General features: G+C 38.8%; 1 protein-coding gene across 2 annotated transcripts in view; it reads right to left on the bottom strand.

Annotated features, from left to right (window-relative positions):
* The window catches only part of LOC126284118 (transmembrane protein 145-like), an 88,229-nt gene that overhangs the window by 50,516 nt on the left and 11,195 nt on the right, over positions 1–26,518 (bottom strand). For both annotated transcript variants that reach the window (XM_049982799.1, XM_049982801.1), the window contains exons 5-6: positions 23,809–23,893; positions 20,243–20,314 (exon numbers count right to left, since the gene is read on the bottom strand). In XM_049982799.1, the coding sequence (XP_049838756.1) occupies positions 20,243–20,314; positions 23,809–23,893 (157 nt within the window). The remainder of the gene's footprint in view (positions 1–20,242; positions 20,315–23,808; positions 23,894–26,518) is intronic.

The raw sequence follows: 26,518 nt of genomic DNA, 5'->3' as shown, positions 1-26,518 counted from the left end.
ATCAGAGAGACTAATCATTTCCTCCACCACCTACCAACCAGAGTGCTCAATTTTCACTGTCGACTGACATCCCCCACGGCCCTGCTGACATGGACACTATGTTTAAAGCGTGATCGTGACACCAAATCCACAACTACTCAGTGAACCACACTCTGACCCATAATTATCAAACCTTTGGAAGTCAAATCTACAAACAAACAAGCAGGCTGCAACATTTACTTTCATGGTGCAGTCTTGAGGAGGATACGGGAAGAAGATAGCCACCAGTGGAGCAGACAAGAGGAGATACTGGAGATATTAGAAGAAGAACAGGAGAGAAGAATAAAAAGGATTAAGTTAGTCTGGGAGAAGAAGAAGAAAATGCAATCAATGAAGGGGCCACTTGTGGTTGTAAAGTGACACCCTCCTTTAACATAACCTTTTTTCAACAGAAGGTACCAAAAATACTTTCTACCTTTTAAATAGATTAATATCATCTCACCTGTTTTTCTAAAAGAATTTTATATGCTTTTGTACACAATGTGGTACATTTCATGTTAAAATGTATAAAAACAAATTAATTTATTTTTGTTGTTATAATCAATATGTACTAGCTTTGTATATATAGTTAAAATTACTCTTTTTTCAGAAACATTTGAAATTGCAAAATATCCTGCACACTTAAAAACTCCTATTATTAATTACACAATATGATGGTAATTATTAAATTTATTTCTGAATTTATTTATAAAATAATGACATAAACTCATGTCAAGAAAATTTGTAAACACTTTGGAATATTGTTAGTACCACAGAATGGATTAGTAGTAGTAGTGGGCATGCCTCTGACATGATCAAACATGTTTTTAATGTTGGCAATAGCAATTTAATTTTTGATTTAAAGGTGGAGATTTCAAAGATGATGTGATATTGAAAAACGTGAAAAAATAAAAAATCAAGATAAAAACAGGTACCTCTTCAGAAGTTATGTCATTTGGAACCTACAGTGTCAAAAATTTTTGCCTCAAGAATCAACCCCTAGATGTGAAGAAATGGAGCCAACTGTGAGAAAAGAAAGTAAGTAAAAATGTTATTTGTAAATCTTACTCCTCTCAAAGCTTATTAAATGAATTTATTTTAAATAATGACAATCAAAAAATGATGTGAGGGAAAGTAAGATTACAATTGGTGGCATCATCCAGTGTCAGCTGACTGATATTGAAGTTTATTGTCTGTTGCAGAAGAAGAAGGGACAGTGAGTTGTGTCTTTTACAGTTCATATATAAGTATATTTCAGATCACTTGAAGAAAGAAGACCAAGAGTTGACACAAAGTCATACCAACAGTGACGAGATACTACCAACAATGATGGACTGGATCAATTGAAAGAGGACTTTACAACTATGATGAGGGACATCAAAAAGGAAATATAAGTACAAACTATTTGTGAAGTTAATTTGTTTGTGGACTTGTGTGATTGTTAACATAATGAATATAAATGAGGGTAGTAGAGATGTAGAAGTGAAAGCTGTTGGACACATTCAGGACATGTTTGAGCCGAGTGAAACTGCAATCAGCAAAGAAACAGTAGAAACTGGTATTTTAAATTAATTTTGGTAAAAGTAGAGGAAATGAAGATGGATAACAATAGTAAACTTAGTGCAGTTAATGAATAGTTAACTGAAAAATTTACTTCTGTACAAGGACAATTAAATGACCTGAAAACTGAAAACAATAGTAAAATGGACAGGGTACCACACCAAATAGACCAAATTAATAATCAGGCTTCAGAACTAAACAATGGGTTGTCTGAGGGGTTACAAAATTTGAACAAAAAAGTTGATGTCTTACAAAGTAAATTTATTGTTTTGGAAAATGAGTTTATTGCCAAATCTTCAAGACAGACAAAGAATGTTAATGACGTCAGAGTTGAGCAGAAAAAATGGAACAGAACTTTGGTAGTTTAGATCAAAAATTTTAAATGCTGAAAATAATATACAAACTAATGTAAATGTTTTAGATCAAAAAATTTCAGCTGTTTGGGAAAACTGTATTAACAAAAATCTATATTCAAACAAAGGTATTACATGGTCCAACATTCCTATCAACAGTTTTCCATCAGACAATTTACATCCAGTGGTTTTTCTGCGCCACTGGAAAGATAGTTTTGTGTCAGGTATGAGTGACAATCAAAAAATTAAATTTGTGAAAAGATGTCTTGAAGGTTAAGCTCTGTCTTGGGTATATTTGAATTTAAGTCAGTGGGAAACATATTAAAATTCTAAAAAAAAAGTTTTTTTTAATAAATTTCGGTTGGAAGCTAAATAGGGAAGAATTAAAAGTGAATTTCTGAATGGCCCTAATTATAGGAATCGGGACGGCACTCTGAAAGACTTTTGTAAGAATCAACTTAAGAAATTAAAACAGCTTGACAAACTATCTGATGAAATGATATTGACTGACGCACTTAAAAGGAGATGACCAGAAAGGTTGCAGTGGGATTTAGTATATGGACCTTACTATTGCCTTGAGTAGTTTTTATGATATGTTGACAGGCTGGATAGGAAGTAGAAAGAAGGATGTACAATACTAATCAAAATGATAGAGATCACAATGGTTATGCGTAGAGAAACAGCTGTTTGGGAAAATTTATTAACAAAAATCTATATTCAAACAATGGTATTGCATGGTCCGACATACCTATCAACAGTTTTCCATCAGACAATTTACATCCAGTGGTTTTTCTGCACCACTATAGAGATAGTTTTGTGTCAGGTATGAGTGACAATCAAAAAATCAAAACGTGAATAGAGACAGAAATGAACACCAGCATAACAGGAATCAAGGGGATAACCATGGGCAGTTTATAGAAAAAAAAAAAACATCGTAGAGATAACTACTTGCAAAATGGTAGCCCACCTGAATGAAGGTCCACAGTTTTGGGGTGAGGAAGCACAATAACCATAGGACCCCCAATTTACCCTTGCAGTTAGACAATAATAACAGTGTTAATAAAATGGCAAAGGTATCTGAAATTGAACGTTTTGGGATACTATGTTTAATTATGGTGATGTAGGTACTAATCACAAACCAGAATGTGAAAGTAATGAGACTTTTGATGTAGTATGTACTAATGATTTCTTCTCTTGGTCAGAAAAAAAATGCTATTGATGTATGTATATCAGGTGATGACTATAATGGATCTGAATTAGGTGGTATTTGTTTATGTAGATGTGAATGAGAGCTGTGAAATAATGGAGACTGGTAAGTCTGAGACTAGTAACTTATTGCAAATGAATGTAGGTGAGGTAAGTGACTTTGATGAAGATGAGACTTGTGTTGCTAATGATGTCATTGATTAAGTAATTTTGGAAGAATATGATGAGAATAATGATGATGATGAGCATCAAGTATTTGTGAAGTGTAAAAATAATGAAGTTTCAGAGTTATTTGTGAATGATGTTGACAATAAAGATAAGGTGAGTGATTTATGTGATGATATAAGTGAGAGTTAAAGTATACCAGTCCAGTCAAAGCAGTTTTTGATTAATTTCATGCAGAATAATGATCCAGACTGTAAAGGTGAGTTATCTGTAAGCCTAGAGAATAAAGGTGAACATTTTTTGAAGTCTATTTGAGACTAGATTGATGATAACATAGATAAATATGCATTCTGGAATAAGTTAGCTGTGGTTAGTCAAAATTTGTATCCAGATTGGTGGAATAAAGTGAAGGGAGATCTAAGTAGGAAGAGTAACTTTGACAGTAATATATTTTGTTTTCCTTCTGTAATAAGTTATGTTAGTTGTGCTATGGCTTCTATTTATTGTGTTCAATCTTTACCTGACAACTTGAGCAACCAAAGTAATGCTGTGATACCAGTAAAGTTGATAAAAATCCCTAAAAGTAGTGTGAATGTAGCATTTGACGAAATTGAAAGTGATATTTTACATCAATTGTCTAATAACAGACATGTTGATCCAGATCTTGGGTGTCCTTACTAAGATTTTGATTTATCACTGGGAAAGTAACTGATTGATACAGGTAGCCTGATTTGTGGTGTATCATAAAAAATTAGAGACAATATCCAGTATAGTAAGAATTGTGTGGAAATGTCCATTGTAGGTGTAAAGATAAGAAGAGCTACTGGTAAACAAAACAAGTATGTAAAATGTCAAGTACTGTTAACGTTTAGTATAGAGGACAAGACAGTTGAACATGGATGCATAATGCCACACAGTCTAGAAGAAAATATACACTATGTATGTAGATTCATAAGAGTATATAATTGTGTTTTGATTGTCATGAATTTAGTATGTAAGGTGATGTGATTTCTAGAGTTATGTTGTATCTATTGACTCAAGTTATATGTATTTGCACATTTATAAGACCATACAATTGTGTTTTGTGTATCAGGAATGCAGTATGTAAGATGATGTGATTTCTAAAGTTTTGTGTTATCTATTGACTGGGTTAAAATCTATGATACACTATATAATTATGTTTTGTAATAGATTTGTGCTTATAATTTGACACATACATGCCATGAGACTAAATGAGTAGATCTTTTTACCATTTTAAATGGAATAATAGGAATAGTATCTTAGTATATCTGCATATATCACCTTATTAGTTTTTTTCATTGCATTTCACTCAGTTAATTAAAGTTTCATACGTGGACACTTTTTAATCTCATCTGACATAAATCATGCATAACTGCTTTCATAATATAAACAGGGAGAGCTTATGCCATGTGGTGTGAAGAAGGTATTGAACAGCATATTTAGTACACAAAACAAGGTTTCAGCATTTGTTGTGAATGCTAGACAGGAAGTTACCTATCTGTTGGAGTGTGTGATCAGAACTCTAGGGAGGAAACTGAAAAATGTGGGAAGATCCACCCCCACACTGTTGTAGGGCTGTACCCTGCTGGACCAGTCAGCTTACAAGAGATCATAAGGGCTGGTTAATGTACTCAAGCATCAGTGTTGTGGCTGAAATCTCTAAATTGTTAGTCAAGACTGCCAAAGACAGTGTTATTTCACATGAATGTATGTCTTTTCAAGTAGGGGGATTGACATCTCAATACATTATGTAACTTGAAATCATTATGTATTTTTTATCAATTGTAAATGAATGTTCTAGGTCTATATGTATGTAGGTTAGTTTGTATGGGCGCATAGCAAATAGTGCGGAAGACATTTAGTAGTACAGACAATATAACAAGGTGTAAGCGTGTCTGCTTTCATACACTGATTTTGGTCCTCAGGCTACTGGATTATGTCATCATTCAAAGGTAATTATGACTCTGTTTACTTGTATTTATCCTGAGTACTTCAATATTGTATTTGATTAGAACTTGGGTTGTGGGCAAACTCATGCTTAACTCTGTTTCAGGTACCCTTGGTCATTATGACTGTGTGTGTGGGTGTGTTAAAGGAGAGTGTACAAGTATTGACTGAGGCTAGATGCTTCTTGTAATTACTCTTTACATATGATTGAACTTATTGATATGATTATGAACTTTATTCATTTTGTTGTGTCAAAACATGTTTTGCTGGTTTGCACCAAGTCTCATTTGGATCAAGGGGTTGGTCCGCACATTGTAAGCTTCAACCCTAATATTTTTTCATTGTTTTGTCCTTTCATGAGTCAACATCTTCTTAAATACTCTGGTTTATGTGGCTAACTGACTTTGTGCTATATTCCTACCCATAATTGAGTATATTCTTCTGGTCTGTACCCATTGTTGTGAGTTTTTCGAGCTGCCTCACTTGTTGTAGACTTAGGCTCTGAATTTTTTTCTCTTTGCTATTGAAGATTTTGAAGGTGAGATTCTATAGATGTAAACTTGCAAATTGTAATTCTAGTAATATACCTTGTCTCTGTATTTATTTCTACTGTTTAGTGTTGCAATGTTGTTGTAAGATTACATGGTCGTACAGAGGGTGTAACAGAAGAAGAAGAAGAAGAAAATGGTATTGACCTATGACAGTGACTTAGTGGGGCCCACAGAGGAATCAATGGATCAGATTAATTGATGAAATCCTCATGACCTGGATCAATGGCAAGGGTAGCCTTTACCCTCTCTCCTCCAGAACCTCAACATCTACTTTACATTAGTTGCTCCTTCTGAATAAAAAAAGCTAACTTTCTCTCTGATGACTGCATAAGAACCTCCATCCACATAAAACATACCAGTAATCAATAACACTTCCATTTTGATAATCACTTATTTTATACGAAAAGCTCCCCCCTACTTGGCACTTGTGAGCACCATGTCTGCTGTGGGAAACTGGAATTTGGCAAATATGTTGGTAACTTTGTTAGACTATCTGCAGATAGACAATATATTGAGTCAGGAGTTTTCAAGAAACTATTTCCCACATCATTTCTAAGAAACAAAAGCAGATTTTTTGAAATTTTAACTGTGATAAATTGATGCTGCAGAGTTCAACAACTGGGGAACAATCAAGAATGGGGTGCTGCAAGGTTCGGTCTTGGGCCCTTTGCTGTTCTTAATATATATTAATTACTTGCCATTCTATATTCATGAAGATGCAAAGCTGGTACTTTTTGCCGATGATACAAGTATAACTATTACACCCGACAGACAAGAATTAACTGATGAAATTGTAAACGATGTTTTTCAGAAAATCATTAAGTGGTTTTCTGCAAATGGGCTCTCATTAAACTTCGAAAAAATCACAGTATATACAGTTCCACACAGTAAATGGAATGTCCCCATTAATAAATATAAACTTCGATCAGAAATTGGTAGCTAAGGTAGAATATTCAAAATTTCTAGGTGTATGCATTGATGAGGGGTTCAACTGGAAAAAACTCACTGAGGATCTGCTGAAACATTTGAGTTCAGCTACTTATGCTATTAGGGTCATTGCAAATTTTGGTGATATACATATGAGTAAATTAGCTTACCACGCCTGTTTTCATTCTCTGATTTCGTATTGGATCATATTCTGGGGTAACTAATCATTCAGTAAAAGAGTGTTCATTGCACAAAAGTGTGTAATCAGAATAATTGCTGGAGCTCATCCAAGATCATCCTGCAGACACTTATTTAAAGCGCTAGAAATCTTCACTGTAGCCTCACTATAAGAAACTTCCACATGGGAAAAATATATTAAAAGCAAAGATTCCAAGACTTACCAAGTGGGAAAGTGCCGGCAGACAGGCACATGAACAAAACACACAAACACACACAGAATTACGAGCTTTTGCAACTGGCAGTTGCTTCGTCAGGAAAGAGGGAAGGAGAGGGAAAGATGAAAGGATGTGGGTTTTAAGGGAGAGGGTAAGGAGTCATTCCAATCCCGGGAGCGGAAAGACTTCCCTTAGGGGAAAAAAAGGACAGGTGTACACTCGCACACACACACACACATATCCATGGATATGCGGATGGATATGTGTGTGTGTGTGTGTGTGCGCGAGTGTACATCTGTCCTTTTTTTCCCCTAAGGGAAGTCTTTTCGCTCCCGGGATTGGAATGACTCCTTACCCTCTCCCTTAAAACCTACATCCTTTCGTCTTTCCCTCTCCTTCCTGAAGAAGCAACCATCGGTTGCGAAAGCTAGCAATTCTGTGTGTGTGTTTGTGTGTTTTGTTCATGTGCCTGTCTGCCGGCGCTTTCCCGCTTGGTAAGTCTTGGAATCTTTGTTTTTAATATATTTTTCCCATGTGGAAGTTTCTTTCTATTTTATATATATATATATTTTTTCTCTTATGAAATTTGTTATTAACAAACAGAACGAATTCAAAAGTAATAGCAGTGTACATGGCTACAACACTACGAGAAAGGATGATTTTCACTACTCAAGGTTAAATCTAACTTTGACTCAGAAGGGGGTAAATTATGCTGCCACAAAAGTCTTTGGTCTCTTACCTAATAGCATCAAATGTCTGACAGATAGCCATATAGCATTTAAAAGGAAATTAAAAGAATTTCTTAATGGCAACTCCTTCTACTCATTAGATGAATTTTTGGATATAGTAAGTGGGTATGAAGTGTCGTATTCATGATCTATGGAACAAGTACTAATCTAATCTAATCTTCATCTTCGACATGCCAGTGTAGAAGATGTCACAAATTCATCTAAGTAAAAAATCATTTCAATTTACATGTTCATTTACATATAAAGACTGAACGTTAATAAAACTAACAAACTGCAAGAACGGATTCCTGACTGGAAAGGTCCTATGAATATGTGTCCAGAATTCATCATTGCCACAGTAGGTGGTGCTGACGATTGAAAGTTCCTCTGACCACATGCCATGTGTTCTTTGTGTGACTGACACAGTGTTCGGCCAAACAGATGGAAATTGTTGAGGGAGAGCACGGTTATACTAAAAAAAGTATGCTCACAGACACCAATTATGTCACGCAACATTTCAACCCCTTTTTTGGTGTTTCTATGGTCATGGGTGCTTTCAGACAGACACGTTTGCAGGAAGGTGGCAGCCTGTGCGCACACCTGATCTGGAGGATCAGGTTCTGCCTCTCAACCATTTCCCACCAACTTGGCCATACACAAGCACCATCTCAGCACTTTTCACAGTGTGAAAACTGAATCATTCTGTTGCTTACAGTATGCTGCACAATCACACAGCTTGGAACACACAAGGAACACAAGCACACGGTCAGAGGAACCTTCATTTGTCAGCGCCATCTACCATGGCAATGATGCAGTTCCAGACGCATGTTCACAGGACCTTCTCCCTCCATTTCCAGTCAGGAATCTGTCCCTGCAGTTTGTCAGTTTTATTAATGTCCCCCCTGTATAAGCTGACTTTCAAATTTCTCTCTGTGAGAGTTTGTGTGTGCAAGATATATCTGATTCAAAATTTTAGAGTCCACCATTCTACAATTCACATCATTTGCACATTATTTTAATTGATTACTTCAGTACTCATGAGTATCACCATATATTGCATGTTGCTCAACATTTGTGAGTGCCATGATAATGTGTTGCTATACTGTCAATTGTAAACTTCACTTGCACTATTTAGAAATTTTTGACCGTAATATACTCATTCAAAACCAGTTGTTCTCTAATTTAATTATATATTTACAGGAAAAGATGTATGTTCCTGAGAATTTATGGATGCTTTCATGAATATAATTATGAGAATTTTCATAAGTTATGAGTGTTATGCAAAAATCTATTTCATACAAAATTAGTGTTTTTGACATACTGTTACTATAAAAAAATAACATAATGTGTCACATTAGTTTTCTATTTTAACAGGAGCATAGACTGGATTGTCAGTATTTATTACATCTTTTTTCAAATTTGTTAATGACCATAGCCTGAAACATGTTTCACAGAAACAGTATGACTTGTTCCAAGTTTCTCTGTTGTCATTACAGATATGCCATTTTGACTGCTAATCACTTCAGTTCGAAATGGCTATTGGAAATATTTGTAGTGCACCAGACCCACAAATTAAAAGAGAATAAGCATGCTTGGTGTAAATTTATTTATTTTCTGATATCCAAATTAATGCACAAAACACCATCCAGCTCCAATGGCCATGCTGTTCTTAAGCGTAGGACTAGCTAGCTGCTGTCCATAATCAGCTTGAAGTCACATTGACTGCTGTCAATGGATTATCTGCAGGAAGTGACAGTGATTGTTGTATTTATGGCAGGCCTAGTTGACATGTACAGGGGAGTCAGAGACCACAGAGAACTCATCATATTTCAAACAACACATTTTCTTCTGAGACTCACTTCACCTCTTGCCAAACATGCTGTGTCCTGTATAAAGGGGAGATGATCCCAAAAGAGTGAACACCTACTAATCATCAGCAGTTTAAGTGGAATTGAGAACTATAAGGTCCTCCCAAATGGGTCAGATGTACAGTCAGCTACCCAGGTAGACTAAGTGACTCTCCATCAAGTACAGATAACAAGATCTGTAGGAGACCCAGAAATATCAGTGCAAGATCCAAAGAAATACCCCTGCAGGTGAGAGTATTAAAATTCTAGTAGTCAACTATAGAAGCGTTCACAACAAAGTGCCAGAGTTTGAAGAGTTCCTAGAAAGCTGTGAAGTTGAAGAGTTCCTAGAAAGCTGTGGAGCTCACCTAATACTGTGTACAGCAAGCTGGTTTAACCCCAAAGTCATCAGCAGTGAGATCTTTTGAGAAAATCTAAGCATTATTGAAAGAACAGGCTAATGAGAAATAGAGGTGGTATATTTGTTGCAGTGAAGAAGATACTCAAGTCCACAGAGACAGAAATTGAAGCTGCGTGTGCGAGTGTTTGGGCAAGACTCGGTATCAGGAATAGGCATAAAATTATAACTGTATCCTTTTATCAATCATCAGAGATTGAGTGTCATGGTGGTGAACTGCTGTTATCCATAATTCATATCTAGTCACCCAAAAAGATACAAGTGAATTTAATGCAGAAAAAGACAAAGTGAATATTTTCAGACAAAGAAAGCAAAATAGCCATGAGATCTTTAAACAAGGGTACAAGCAACAGACACATATCTCTACTGACAGGCATGGAAGAGGAGTTACAGAAATTATGAAAAATAATCACCCAGACCTCAATGCAACAGGCATTATCAAGCCAGGCATGCCACTACACAAAGTTTTGAAAAGCTTCAATAACTTACAGACAAATGATAACAGTTACACTGCAATTGGAGGCACAGACAATGTTTATTGCAGTAAAATTTCATATGCAATGAGACTCCTGAAGGAAACAATCAAAAGAATGCCTCAAATGCATTTCTACATTATCAGTATTCCATGGAGGCAGTACCTGATACAAAATGCATAGTAAACATTGGAATAGTGATGGCAAACAGGATATTTAAGAAAATCTGGTGAGGTTGCCTGAATGTGACATTTATAGAGCTAATCATTGAGAACTGGGAGCACTTTACAGGATGTCATCTCATAGAATCAGATGTACTGCCAGTGGTCCGCATCTTCCAACACGATATTTCGACACCGTAACTCGGTGTCTTTATCAGGTGTTCCCTAAGGCCAGTTGACGAGCCTACCTAGTCCCATATTTATGCCTGGGCGGTGTGTGGTGCTCCCTATGCCGTCTGCACCCACTGTGGTCATTTCTGGCGGTGGTATCAGTCTCTAAAAGCTTCATCTTCAGTCTGTGCCTGTTGCGGGTCTCTTCTGAGGTAGCGGACACCCTGAGGTGTTCCCTATTGGGTCCGTCTCCTCCCAGAATGAACTACAGATGTCCAAGTGCACAAGTAACAGAACAGAATGGCATACACAATACCAGGTGGCGCGCAAGCTCCTTGGAGGATGGCCATCATAATATGCAGCTCCAACAGCAGCCGGATTCCACAGGAAGCACACCTCACAGGTGCATACTGGGTTCAGAGGGCAGTCTCAGGGAACACGTGACAAAGACTCCGAGTTACGACATCGAAATACCGTGTTGGAAAGACACGGACCACCGGCAGTTAACCCGATTCAATGAGATGACAACAAATCACCACGGAAGTCTTAGAAACTATACTTTATGGAATACCGTCTCCACATAAACACGAGAAAAAAATTATGACAGTCAAACTATTTAAATTCTTTAACGAGTCATTTGTAGGGAAAGGGGATTCCAATCCCAGTTGTACCAAAACAAGAGTCATCTGCAACAGTAGAATCACCATTATCAGTGGCTGTCATTACCAGAAACAGCGGCAGAATGACAACAATAACAAGCAGCAGCACCAGAATCACCACCATCAGTAGATCTGTCATCAGCATCTAGTCCAGGAGAAGCAATTAGGCGAGTCTCAATCACCACCATCAGTAGATCTATCATCAGCTGCAGCAACAGCATCTAGTCCCGGAGAAGCAATTAGGTGAGTCTCAAGCAGAAGAAGAGTGACATGACCATCACACTTGAAGGATTTTTTTCTGCCAAGCAGTCTCAAGGAGACACCAAAGTGAGCAACTCACCAAATCTAGATGTCAATCCCTTAACTTTGCTGCATCAAAATGTGCAAGGATTAGGCAACCAAATGTGAAACTGTAATGTTGAGGACATTTCTATGTTAATGAGAACTTGATATGAGACACACAGTTTTGTGCAGAAAAAATGCTCTACTTTGACATGATAAGCAGCTTTTGTAGAGAAACTTATAAATGTGGAGGTGTATGCACCTACATGTTAAATCTAAAGCGGTAAAACTTAGCAAGGTGCAGTGTGCATTAAAAAATGAATATCGCATATGTGAATTGACAAACTGTCAAACTACTATTGCTTGCATCTGCAGGTCTCCATCAGGTGACTTTACCTTACTCTTAGATCATATAGATTATCTTTCAAATGAATTGAGAAGTAGGTCAGAATGCATAATAGTGCTTGGTGACATTACCATTAATTTTAACAAAAGTAATGGGGGAAAAGCTGAAATTATTAAATCTGTTTAGCTCATATGACATGTAGCCAATGGTGCAGGAAATTGCCAGATACAGAGATGAATCTGAAACAACATTTGATCAAATATTTACTAACAACAAGACTGCGAGTATAATAATGATGTAACAGATATTCACTTTTCTGACAACATGGCTTTAAAAATGATGATACAGAGTGGGAACAATAAGGACTATACAGTCACTGAAAAATATCTACAGACAATACTTACTAATGATAACAGCATTAGAGCTTTTAATAGTGTGCTAAAAAGGGTGCACTGGGACAGAGAACAAACTGATGATGCAGACAAGAAGTATGAAACATTTTTCACTGATTATAATTATTGCTATGATATGGCATTCTCATTCAAATTAATTCAAGTCAAATAGAAGTCCAACACATGGGTAACACAAGGATTTTAATCCCTTGTGTCAGTGATCATTGTTAGGAACTTAAGCACACATGCCAAAATGAACACAACAGCAAAAACATACTACAGAAAATACCAATGGGTCTGTGGCAAAATTTTACAAGCAGTAGAAAGGCTAAGCAATGATTCATATATCAAAAGAGGAAGCAATAAATCAAAATTGATTTGGAAGGTTATAAACAATAACATAAAAATGCAAAACTAAAACCAATTACTTCAAAAGTGAGGGTAAAGTGATAGAATATGCAGAACAAATTGCCAATATATTCAATAAACATTTTGTAAAGATAGCACTAGACCTAATTAAAAGTACATGCACTTCAAATGCTAAGAATATAAAAGTACCTACTTGTGGAAAGAATGTTTCTGTACCCAGTAATAGAATCTGAGATTAGAAATGTTATTAATAACTTAAAAAATAAAATGTCTATTGGTGTTGATAGAATTTGAGACAAGATAATCAAACATAGGTCAAACAGTATAGTTTCTCATGTAAATAAAATAGAAAGAAACTTTCACATGGGAAAAATATATTAAAAACAAAGATTCCAAGACTTACCAAGTGGGAAAGCGCCGGTAGATAGGCACAATGAATAAAACACACAAACACACACACAGAATTTGAGCTTTCGCAACCGGCGGCTGCTTCGTCAGGAAAGAAGGAAGGAAAAGGAAAGATGAAAGGATGTGGGTTTTAAGGGAGAGGGTAAGGAGTCATTCCAATCCCGGGAGCGGAAAGACCTGAGTTAGGCAACTAAGTTATTGCACAAGCTCTATCCACTGAATTTATAGGCACATGGGTAGATGGCCACTTGAGATGGGAGAAGCATCTAGAATTTTTGAATTAAAAACTTAGTAAATACTGTTATATGCTAACCATGCTTCATAAATACTGCAGCACTGGATCACTGTTGTGTGCCTATTATGTTTATTTACACAACTTGCTTAGATGTGATCTTATGAGGAAATACAGGTATGGCAAAACAAACTTTCAAACTGTAGAAAAAGGTTGTCAGAATAATTAAAGTAGTTCATTACAGAGAGCAATGCAGGGACATATCTAAGGAACTTAAAACACTGATACTTCCTAGCTTATACATTTATGAGTGTATGTGTCCATGTACTTCCTGAAAATTCACCAGGAATTTTAACACTGAACAATCAGGTTCATGACTACAAAACAGAAAATGTACAGTTTTTTGGCAAAGGGCTTTCTTGTCAGTGTCTCTGTGAATTATCGACCAAAAATACCTTTCAGTACATTGCCTGCTACAATGAAGAAAATCGGAAAATTTCATAAATTCAAAGTAGAGCAAAAACAATTTTATATGGATAGTTTTTATAACATTGAAGAATATCTGAATACAAAAAGGTAAAATTATTTACATATACTGATGTAACATGATTTTATTTCTATGTAAGAATGTAAAAAAATTAAGTATTGTTGTTGTGGTCTTCAGTTCAGAGACTGGTCTGATGCAGCTCTCCATGCAGTAAAGCTGCATGCCATTGGCTGCATGCATTGGCTGTAGTTTCCCCTTGCTTTCAGCAGTTCGCAGTACCAGCACAGCAAGATCGTTTTGGTTAGTGTTACAAGGCCAGATCAGTCAATCATCCAGACTGTTGCCCCTGCAACTACTGAAAAGGCTGCTGCCCCTCTTCAGGAACCACATGTTTGTCTAGCCTCTCAACAGATACCCCTCCATAGCGGTTGCACCTATGTACGGCTATCTGTATTGTTGAGGCATGCAAGCCTCCCCTTCAATGGCAAGGTCCAGGGTTCACGGGGAGGGGGGGACTTAAATATAAGAAATTTTATTGTTAATAGATGAATAAAGACACTGAATTGAAATTAACTGAATCACCTCCAGAGAAAGCCTCTGCTAGTACATAAGTTCCCAAACTGTACTGTAATCACTGAAGGAGATTTTAAGCATACAACTGTCAATCAGGATAATTAGTTTTGTTTGTGATGGGTGTGACAAGGCATCCAGTGAAACATTACTAAATGCCTTCTCTGAAAATTATCTAGAACGGATTGTTCAGAATCCCATTCATGATGGAAAAATATTCAATAAACAGACCTCACCTTTTTGAGGAAGTCCAGATTGAAATTGGTATCAGTGACTATGAGCCAGTTGCTACAATAATGATTACCAAACAACTAAAACAAGCAGAAAGATTTATGTGTTTTGTAAACTAGATATAGAAGGAGTAGTACTGTAACACAAGGAGGAACCTGAAACTTTCAGCTCAGGAGAGGAGCATTTAGAAGAACTATGGCTTTTGTCCTCCCCCCATGAACCATGGACCTTGCCGTTGGTGGGGAGGCTTGCGTGCCTCAGCGATACAGATGGCCGTACCGTAGGTACAACCACAACGGAGGGGTATCTGTTGACAGGCCAGACAAACGTGTGGTTCCTGAAGAGGGGCAGCAGCCTTTTCAGTAGTTGCAGGGGCAACAGTCTGGATGATTGACTGATCTGGCCTTGCAATATTAACCAAAACGGCCTTGCTGTGCTGGTACTGCGAACGGCTGAAAGCAAGGGGAAACTACAGCCGTAATTTTTCCCGAGGACATGCAGCTTTACTGTATGATTAAATGATGATGGCATCCTCTTGGGTAAAATATTCTGGAGGTAAAATAGTCCCCCATTCGGATCTCCGGGCGGGGACTACTCAGGAGGATGTCGTTATCAGGAGAAAGAAAACTGGCGTTCTACGGATCGGAGCGTGGAATGTCAGATCCCTTAATCGGGCAGGTAGGTTAGAAAATTTAAAAAGGGAAATGGATAGGTTAAAGTTAGATATAGTGGGAATTAGTGAAGTTCGGTGGCAGGAGGAACAAGACTTCTGGTCAGGTGACTACAGGGTTATAAACACAAAATCAAATAGGGGTAATGCAGGAGTAGGTTTAATAATGAATAGAAAAATAGGAATGCGGGTAAGCTACTACAAACAGCATAGTGAACGCATTATTGTGGCCAAGATAGATACGAAGCCCACACCTACTACAGTAGTACAAGTTTATATGCCAACTAGCTCTGCAGATGATGAAGAAATTGAAGAAATGTACGATGAAATAAAAGAAATTATTCAGATAGTGAAGGGAGACGAAAATTTAATAGTAATGGGTGACTGGAATTCGAGTGTAGGAAAAGGGAGAGAAGGAAACATAGTAGGTGAATATGGATTGGGGCTAAGAAATGAAAGAGGAAGCCGCCTAGTAGAATTTTGCACGGAGCACAACTTAATCATAGCTAACACTTGGTTTAAGAATCATGAAAGAAGGTTGTATACGTGGAAGAACCCTGGAGATACTAAAAGGTATCAGATAGATTATATAATGGTAAGACAGAGATTTAGGAACCAGGTTTTAAGTTGTAAGACATTTCCAGGGGCAGATGTGGACTCTGACCACAATCTATTGGTTATGACCTGTAGATTAAAACTGAAGAAACTGCAAAAATGTGGGAAATTAAGGAGATGGGACCTGGATAAACTGAAAGAACCAGAAGTTGTACAGAGTTTCAGAGAGAGCATAAGGGAACAATTGACAGGAATAGGGGAAAGAAGTACAGTAGAAGAAGAATGGGTAGCTCTGAGGGATGTAGTAGTGAAGGCAGCAGAGGATAAAGTAGGTACAAAGACGAGGGCTGCTAGAAATCCTTGGGTAACAGAAGAAATATTGAATTTAATTGATGAAAGGAGAAAATATAAAAATGCAGTAAATGAAGCAGGCAAAAAGGAATACAAACGTCTGAAAAATGAGATCGACAGGAAGTGCAAAATGGCTAAACAGGGATGGCTAGAGGACAAATGTAAGGATGTAGAAGCTTATCTCACTAGGGGTAAGATAGATACTGCCTACAGGAAAATTAAAGAGACCTTTGGAGAGAAGAGAACTACGTGTATGAATATCAAGAGCTCAGATGGCAGCCCAGTTCTAAGCAAAGAAGGGAAGGCAGAAAGGTGGAAGGAGTATATAGAAGGTTTATACAAGGGCGATTTACTTGAGGACAATATTATGGAAATAGAAGAGGATGTAGATGAAGACGAAATGGGAGATACGATACTGCGTGAAGAGTTTGACAGAGCACTGAAAGACCTGAGTCAAAACAAGGCCCCCGGAGTAGACAACATTCCATTAGAACTACTGACGGCCTTGGGAGAGCCAGTCATGACAAAACTCTACCAGCTGGTGAGCAAGATGTATCAGACAGGCGAAATACCCTCAGACTTCAAGAAGAATATAATAATTCCAATCCCAAAGAAAGCAGGTGCTGACAGATGTGAAAATTACCGAACTATCAGTTTAATAAGCCACGGCTGCAAAATACTAACGCGAATTCTTTACAGACGAATGGAAAAACTGGTAGATGCAGACCTCGGGGAGGATCAGTTTGGATTCCGTCGAAATGTTGGAACACGTGAGGCAATACTGACCTTACGACTTATCTTAGAAGAAAGATTAAGAAAAGGCAAACCTACGTTTCTAGCATTTGTAGACTTAGAGAAAGCTTTTGACAATGTTGACTGGAATACTCTTTTTCAAATTCTAAAGGTGGCAGGGGTAAAATACAGGGAGCGAAAGGCTATTTATAATTTGTACAGAAACCAGATGGCAGTAATAAGAGTCGAGGGGCATGAAAGGGAAGCAGTGGTTGGGAAAGAAGTGAGACAGGGTTGTAGCCTCTCCCCAATGTTATTCAATCTGTATATTGAGCAAGCAGTAAAGGAAACAAAAGAAAAATTTGGAGTAGGTATTAAAATTCATGGAGACGAAGTAAAAACTTTGAGGTTCGCCGATGACATTGTAATTCTGTCAGAGACGGCAAAGGACTTGGAAGAGCAGTTGAACGGAATGGACAGTGTCTTGAAAGGAGGATATAAGATGAACATTAACAAAAGCAAAACGAGGATAATGGAATGTAGTCAAATTAAATCGGGTGATGCTGAGGGAATTAGATTAGGAAATGAGACACTTAAAGTAGTAAAGGAGTTTTGCTATTTAGGAAGTAAAATAACTGATGATGGTCGAAGTAGAGAGGATATAAAATGTAGACTGGCAATGGCAAGGAAAGCGTTTCTGAAGAAGAGAAATTTGTTAACATCGAATATAGATTTATGTATCAGGAAGTCGTTTCTGAAAGTATTTGTTTGGAGTGTAGCCATGTATGGAAGTGAAACATGGACGATAACTAGTTTGGACAAGAAGAGAATAGAAGCTTTCGAAATGTGGTGCTACAGAAGAATACTGAAGATAAGGTGGATAGATCACGTAACTAATGAGGAGGTATTGAATAGGATTGGGGAGAAGAGAAGTTTGTGGCACAACTTGACTAGAAGAAGGGATCGGTTGGTAGGACATGTTTTGAGGCATCAAGGGATCACAAATTTAGCATTGGAGGGCAGCGTGGAGGGTAAAAATCGTAGAGGGAGACCGAGAGATGAGTACACTAAGCAGATTCAGAAGGATGTAGGTTGCAGTAGGTACTGGGAGATGAAGCAGCTTGCGCAGGATAGAGTAGCATGGAGAGCTGCATCAAACCAGTCTCAGGACTGAAGACAACAACAACAACAACAACAACAACAACATGGCTTTTGTTTAAAAGAGTAGTTGACCATGCGCTGAACAGTAAAATAGTCCATGATAGGAGGGAGTCTTCATGGTGTTATTCATTGTAACGAAACTTTTAAAGAAAGAGGGACTACTGCATAATAGGTGTAAAACAAAACATAGGGTTATAGATAAAGAGATGTTGAAGGAAACTTGTTTGATTGTTGAGAGAGCAATGACTGAAACCTACAGAAACAGCAGAATATTGTTGATAGATCTTTGACAACACCCAAAAAAAATTGTGGCCATGTGTAAAGGCTGTTAGTGGCATCCAAGTTAGTATCCACTCACTCACAGGTGAAACATGAACTAAAATTGTGAGTAGCAAAGAAAAAGTATAAATGCGTAACTCCATTTTCAAATGTACCATTACAAATGAAAACATGGGAGAATTGAGCAAATTTAATTCTTGTATGACTCAAAAGATGAGTGAAATAGATATTATTGTCAGTGGCATTGAGAAACAGCTAAAATTAATAAAACAGAACACAACTCCATGGCCTAATGGAATCCCTGTCAGATACTTTACTGAACTTGCAGTGGAGTTAGCCCTTCTTTTAACTATAATTTACTGCAGATCCCTCTCATAAAAGACTGCACAGTAGCTGGAAAAAAGCACAGGTCACACCTATCTACAAGAAGGATAGCAAAAGTGATCTGCACATCTACCATGTAATATCTTGAGATCAGTTTGTTGTAGAATCTTACAACATATTCTGAGCTCAAACATAATGTGGTATTTCAAAAGAATGACCTCCTTGATGTCAGCCAGTATGAATTTCAAAAACATGAATCATGTGAAACCTGACTTGCACATTTCTCACATGACATCCTGAAAGCAATGAATCAAGAAAGTCAAACAATATTTTTTGATTACCATGAAGCACTTGACTCTGGCCCACTTACTTTCTATCAAAAGTATGATCAAATAGTATATTGAGCAAAACTTGTGACTGAACTCAGGAATTTTTGGTAGGGAGAATGCAGCAAGTTATCATGCATTGAGAATTCTTGTCAGATGTAGAACCGACTTTGAGTGTGCCCCAGGGCGATGTGTTCTGACACTTGCTGTTCATGTTATATATACATGACCTGGCAGACAATATTAATAGTAACCTCAGACTTTTTGCAGATGATGCAGTTATCTGTTATGAAATGCTGCCTGAAAGAAGCTGCACAAATATTCAGGCCAATCCTAATAAGATTTGAAAGTGGTGAAAAAGTTTAGAAAATTGCTTTAAATGTTCAGAAGTGTAAAACTGTGCACTTTAAAAAATGAAAAAAAACATAGTAGCCTATAATTATAATATCACTGTGTCACAGTTTGGATCAGTCAGCACATATAAACATTTGGGAGTGACAATTTGTTTGTAAGGAAATGAAATGGAATGCTCGTTTAGTCTCAGTCATAGATAAAACTGGTGGCAAATTGTGGTTCTTTAGTAGAATGCCAGGGTAATGCAATCAATTTACAAAGGAGACCACATAAAAAAAGACTGTGGGATGTCACCATATTAAATAGGACTAACAGGGTGGTTGGTGAGAAAGTGGGAGGGTGGCTGGGTGGAAGGTGGGGGGGGGTGGGGGGTGAGAAAGGGACAGGGGTAATGGTGTACTTACACATGAAGAGGGTCATAACTGTAAAGCTATTGTGGTTGTACGTTTCTATTGGCCGTCCTGCAGTTATCAGAAGGTGAATGGATGCTGCTCCTCATTTCTATTTATTGTGTTCCATCCTGGAATTTAAATTACCAAAATAATGAATTGTTTATGTAAAAGTAATACCCACCTGAACATACAGTTACGGCAACCACAAGCAAGATATAGATGCAGAAGTATCCAATGAGCTGGGGCATTACATCTGAAATAGAACTTATCTCTTTAAGTATTGAAAGGTCCAGTAACAACATTTAACATACTCTTTTAAAATTATTGAATTTCAATTTGTAGATCTTGTCATGAAAGATATAAAATGTGCAAGAATAAAGACATAATTCACTATGGAAGACAAAATTGTGACTAGAGATACACACCTAGGTGACAATAAAGAAAAATCATGGAAGACTGTGTTTTGGTGTAGATATACATCCAAAGTGCAGGATGAATAAAACTAATGAAATCTGAAAGAAAGTACCCATCTTTTGTATTGATTCCTGCATCAGCATAATTTCTTTCAGAGAAGTGAAATGGAAACAAGATAAGGATTTCTGGCCCACTGAATACAGGGTAGTATCAACAACACTATAAAACAATATAAAGGAAGTTCGATGAACTGGAAGGTAGAGAACAGAGTTAATTATTATGGACAGTTCAATTATAAGATTATTCTCATGAGAATCAACAGCAACTCAGTGACAACAATAATAGTTCATATATAGATAGATGCTGACATCACAAGCAGAAGATGAACAGAGTGAGTGCATGAGGGCACTGAATGGGTAATTCTATATATGAGGAGATATGAAAATTTAACAGTTATGGGGGTTTGAAATGCCATGGAACTGGAAGCTATAGACAATAGAGTTACAAGAGTTCACAAACAGTAAAACAAAATAATTCTAGAGTTCTGCAACAAATTTCAGTTAGTAATAGCAAATACACTTTCAAGAATTACAAAAGAAGGAAGCATACTTTGGAAAATGCTGGAAATATGGGAAGAAAACCGTTGGATTACATCACAGTAAGACAAAGATTTTGAAATCTGATATTGCAGTATAAGTTGTATGCAGCTCTAGATATACACTCCGATCACAATTTAGTAATAATGAAGAGGAGACTGTATTTTAAGTAAGTTGTCAAGAACAATCAATGTGTAAGGAAGTGTAATACTAAAGTGCTAAGAAATAATTATGTGCATTAGAAGTTCTCTAAGGTGAAATTCACATCCCTAAAAAACCAGTCATAGAACTGGAACGAGATTTTCACTCTGCAGAGGAGTGTGCCCTGATATGAAACTTCCTGGCAGTTTAAAACTGTGAGCCCGACCGAGACTCAAACTCGGGACCCTTGCCTTTCGCGGGCAAGTGCTCTACCATCTGAGCTACCAAAGCACGACTCACGCCCAGTCCTCACAGCTTTACTTCTGCCAGTACCTCGTCTCCTACCTTCCAAACATTACAGAAGCTCTCCTGCGAACCTAGCAGAACTAGCACTCCTGAAAGAAAGGATACTGTGGAGATATGGCTTAGCCACAGCCTGGGGGATGTTTCCAGAATGAGATTTTCACTCTGCAGCGGAGTGTGTGCTGATATGAAACTACCTGGCAGATTAAAACTATGTGCCCGACCGAGACTCGAACTCGGGACCCTCGCCTTTCGCGGGCAAGTGCTCTACCATCTGAGCTACCGAAGCACAACTCACGCCTGGTCTTCACAGCTTTACTTCTGCCAGTACCTCGTCTCCTACCTTCCAAACTGGAGACGGGGTACTGGCAGAGGTAAAGCTGTGAGGACTGGGCATGAGTCGTGCTTCGGTAGCTCAGATGGTTGAGCACTTGCCCGCGAAAGGCGAGGATCCCGAGTTCGAGTCTCGGTCGGGCACACAGTTTTAAACTGCCAGGAAGTTTTGAGTTATAGCACTGAATTGATAAATATAACCAAAAAAAGCTATCTGCACAGAAACCTCAGGTTACAGTGGAAATATCAGGACTTCAATATATTGATGAAAGAAAGAAAGAACAAAATGTGAATGAAATTAAAAGAATGCAGAAATGTAGTCACGTAGGAATGAAATCAATAGGAAAAACAGAGGGAAATGTCTTGCCAAACAGGAAATTGTCATTTGTAGGACATGCAGCATATAAAAAAGCCAAAATAACTTTGGGTGGAATTAAAAGTAACGGTATCAACATTAACAGCACAAAAGGAATTCCATTGTTAATTATAGAGGAGAGAGTGGTATAGGTGGAAATATTACTACATTAAGAGCCCCTACTAGGAGGGGGAATTGTCCACTGACATGACAGAAGAAGAAATTGATGTCACTTTGCAAGACAGGGAATTCAGTAATATATTGAGAGTCTGACAAAGCTCTGGAAGACTTGTGAACAAAACAGGCAAAAGAGAAAGATTACATTGCTTAGGACTTCTAAAATCAATGGAGGAAGTAGCAACTATATGATTATTCTAGTTAATGTGTAGAAAATATGAGAGTGGAGACATACCGTAAGACTTCGTGAAGAAAATCATTTCCACAATCCTGAAGGTCACAAAGTCAGATAAATGTGAGAACTATTTCCCAGTCTGCACATGTATCTACTTGATAACTCTGCAATTCACACCTTAGTGTTTGGCAGAGGTTCGTCTTCATAGCTCGTGGTTCAAAGTTACTGACATGAATAATACACAGAAGACTGGGGGAAAAAAAATTGAGGGTATGTTAGATGACAGCCAGTCTGGCATTAGGAGAGGTAAAGGCACCTTAAAGGTAGTTATAATGGGTTTAATAATGGAAGCAACACATAAGAAAATTCGACATCTTTTTAGGATATTTTGACCCATAAAAGAAGCAATGGTGGAAACTGTAAATGAAAGAACGTTTTAGGAATGTGATTAAAATTCAGGTTGAAAGGATATTAGTGATAAGATTCACTGATTACATTCTGTGTAAGTGAGGAAGAATTGCAGGACCTGTTGAATGGAATGAACAGTCTGATGAGCATGGAATATGGATGGAGAACAAATGAAAGTAATAAGAAAAGCCAAAATGACATTAGTGATCAACTTAACATCGAAGTTGGGGACACATAGTAGATGATGTGAAGAAATCTTGCTACTTCAGAAGCAAAATAATGTACGACGGAAAAAGGAAGGAGCCTATGAGAAGCAAACTAGCACAGGAAAAAAATGGTGCTTATTGCTAAAAGAAGATCACTAGTATCAAAACTAGAAATTAACTTGAGGAAGAAATTTCTGAGAAAGCATTGCATGGAGGCGAATCACGGATGGTGAGAAATCTGGAAAATAATAGAATTGAAATGTGTTAGAGAAGGATACTGAAAATTAAGTGATGAGGAGATTGTCAAGGAGAGGAATATGCTGAATACTCTGAATACAAGTAGGGACAGGATGAGTGGATGTGAATTAACACATCAGATAATAACTTTGTGGTAGTTGGGGAAGCCACAGAGGGCAAAAACTGCAACAGAAGACAAATATTGGAATATAACTTAGGTTGGCTGTAGGTTCTACTCTGAGATGAAGAGGTCGACAAAAAAGAGGTGTTTGTGGCAAGCTGTATCACACCAGTTAAAAGAACTACAAGCTATGTTTTTCAGATTATAAAAGTTATTTAAATATTACTGTTTTATTTATATTTCCAGTTATTGTCATTTCTGCATGTCGATGTACTACTTACAAAATTCATCTGCGGAAAAATGCATATGCCAGAAATCTCCATCAGGCCCATTTGTCATCAAAAATTTGTACTTCAGGTTTAGGCCCTAGAATTAAATAATGTTAACTAAGTTGTTGCTGGACTGACAGAAGTAAAGTGTTAGAGCAAAAATATTTTATTAAATTTTACCAATTTAGTAACTGACTTTTGTTTGCTAATGTGTAGAACTCCATCCTTTTAAATTAAGCAGTGCATGACATACATACACCAATCAGCCAGAACATTATGACTACCAACCTACCATCAATACAAACCCATCCAGATGATAGCAGTGTCACCTAATGAGGAATGGCTGCTTGTCAGATAACACACAGTGATCATGCTGCCTGTGTGTATAATGGGGAAGGTGTGCGATCTACACTCCTGGAAATTGAAATAAGAACACCGTGAATTCAATGTCCCAGGAAGGGGAAACTTTATTGACACATTCCTGGGGTCAGATACATCACATGATCACACTGACAGAACCACAGGCACATAGACACAGGCAACAGAGCATGCACAATGTCGGCACTAGTACAGTGTATATCCACCTCTCGCAGCAATGCAGGCAGCTATTCTCCCATGGAGACGATCGTAGAGATGCTGGATGTAGTCCTGTGGATCGGCTTGCCATGCCATTTCCACCTGGCGCCTCAGTTGGACCAGCGTTCGTGCTGGACGTGCAGACCGCGTGAGACGACGCTTCATCCAGTCCCAAACATGATCAATGGGGGACAAATCCAGAGATCTTGCTGGCCAGGGTAGTTGACTTACACCTTCTAGAGCACGTTGGGTGGCACGGGATACATGCGGATATTCATTGTCCTGTTGGAACAGCAAGTTCCCTTGCCGGTCTAGGAATGGTAGAACGATGGGTTCGATGACGGTTTGGATGTACCGTGCACTATTCAGTGTCCCCTCGACGATCACCAGAGGTGTACGGCCAGTGTAGGAGGTCGCCCCCCACACCATGATGCCGGGTGTTGGCCCTATGTGCCTCGGTCGTATGCAGTCCTGATTGTGGCACTCACCTGCACGGCGCCAAACACGCATACGACCATCATTGGCACCAAGGCAGAAGCGACTCTCATCGCTGAAGACGACACGTCTCCATTCGTCCCTCCATTCACGCCTGTCGCGACACCACTGGAGGCGGGCTGCACGATGTTGGGGCGTGAGCGGAAGACGGCCTAACGGTGTGCGGGACCATAGCCCAGCTTCATGGAGACGGTTGGGAATGGTCCTCGCCGATACCCCAGGAGCAACAGTGTCCCTAATTTGCTGGGAAGTGGCGGTGCGGTCCCCTACGGCACTGCGTAGGATCCTACGGTCTTGGCGTGCATCCGTGCGTCGCTGCGGTCCGGTCCCAGGTCGACGGGCACGTGCATCTTCCGCCGACCACTGGCGACAACATCGATGTACTGTGGAGACCTCACGCCCCACGTGTTGAGCAATTCGGCGGTACATCCACCTGGCCTCCCGCATGCCCACTATACGCCCTCGCTCAAAGTCCGTCAACTGCACATACGGTTCACGTCCACGCTGTCGCGGCATGCTACCAGTGTTAAAGACTGCGATGGAGCTCCGTATGCCACGGCAAACTGGCTGACAGTGACGGCGGCGGTGCACAAATGCTGCACAGCTAGCGCCATTCGACGGCCAACACCGCGGTTCCTGGTGTGTCGGCTGTGCCGTGTGTGTGATCATTGCTTGTATAGCCCTCTCGCAGTGTCCGGAGCAAGTATGGTGGGTCTGACACACCGGTGTCAATGTGTTCTTTTTTCCATTTCCGGGAGTGTATTTGAATTTGACAGAGGCTTGGCAAGAGAATTTCAGAAACTGCACGCCTTTCTGGTGAGTGTCTTCAACACATGGTGAGTGTCTTCAACATGTGGTGAAGTAAAGGTGAAATCATGCACAGACATTGTGGAGTTGGGCAGTAACACCTCATTACGGATGTAAGACATCGTAGGCTAGGCAGATTGGTAAAACAGGACAGTTGGCAAACTGTGGAAGAATTAACATCAGACTTTAATGCTGGGCAGAGTACACATGCCTGAATGCAGAGTGCACTGAACACTCCTAAAGATGGGCCGCGGCAACCACTGACCCGTACATGTGCAAATGTTAACACAGTGACTTTGGCAACTACGACTGAAATGGGCAGGTCCCGATTGGCACCAGATGTAGGCGCAGTGGTAGAGCCTTGCGAGGTCTGACAAATCCGAATACCTTCTTCATCATGCCAAAGCGAGAGTGAATCAGACACCTTCCAGGGGAACAGCTCGTTGACACCTGTACCGTGGGATGGAGAGAAGCTGGTGGTGGCTCCATAATGCTCTCTGGGACATTGACGTGGGCATCTGTGGATACAGTGGAACTTGTGCAAGGCACCTTGACAGCCAAGAAGTATCGTGCACTGGTTGCGGACCACATACACCCCTTCATGATGACCACATTTCCCAATGGCAGTGGCATTTTTCAACAAGACAATGCTCATGTCACGAGGCCAGGAGTGTGATGGAGTGGTTTGAGGAACACAGTGGTGGGTTCCAATTGATGTGATGGTCCCCAGCTTACTAGATTCTATCGCTTGCGCCTTTGTCCCACATTGTGCGTGGGGTTGGCGTGGTTAAACTGGATTTGGCAGGTTAATGTAAAGGGGTGGCTGGATGCCCTTCCTGCCACC

The sequence above is a fragment of the Schistocerca gregaria genome, chromosome 8 (genome assembly GCF_023897955.1).
Source record: "Schistocerca gregaria isolate iqSchGreg1 chromosome 8, iqSchGreg1.2, whole genome shotgun sequence".
NCBI lineage: Eukaryota > Metazoa > Arthropoda > Insecta > Orthoptera > Acrididae > Schistocerca > Schistocerca gregaria.
This window is presented reverse-complemented; position numbering and strand designations above follow the sequence as displayed.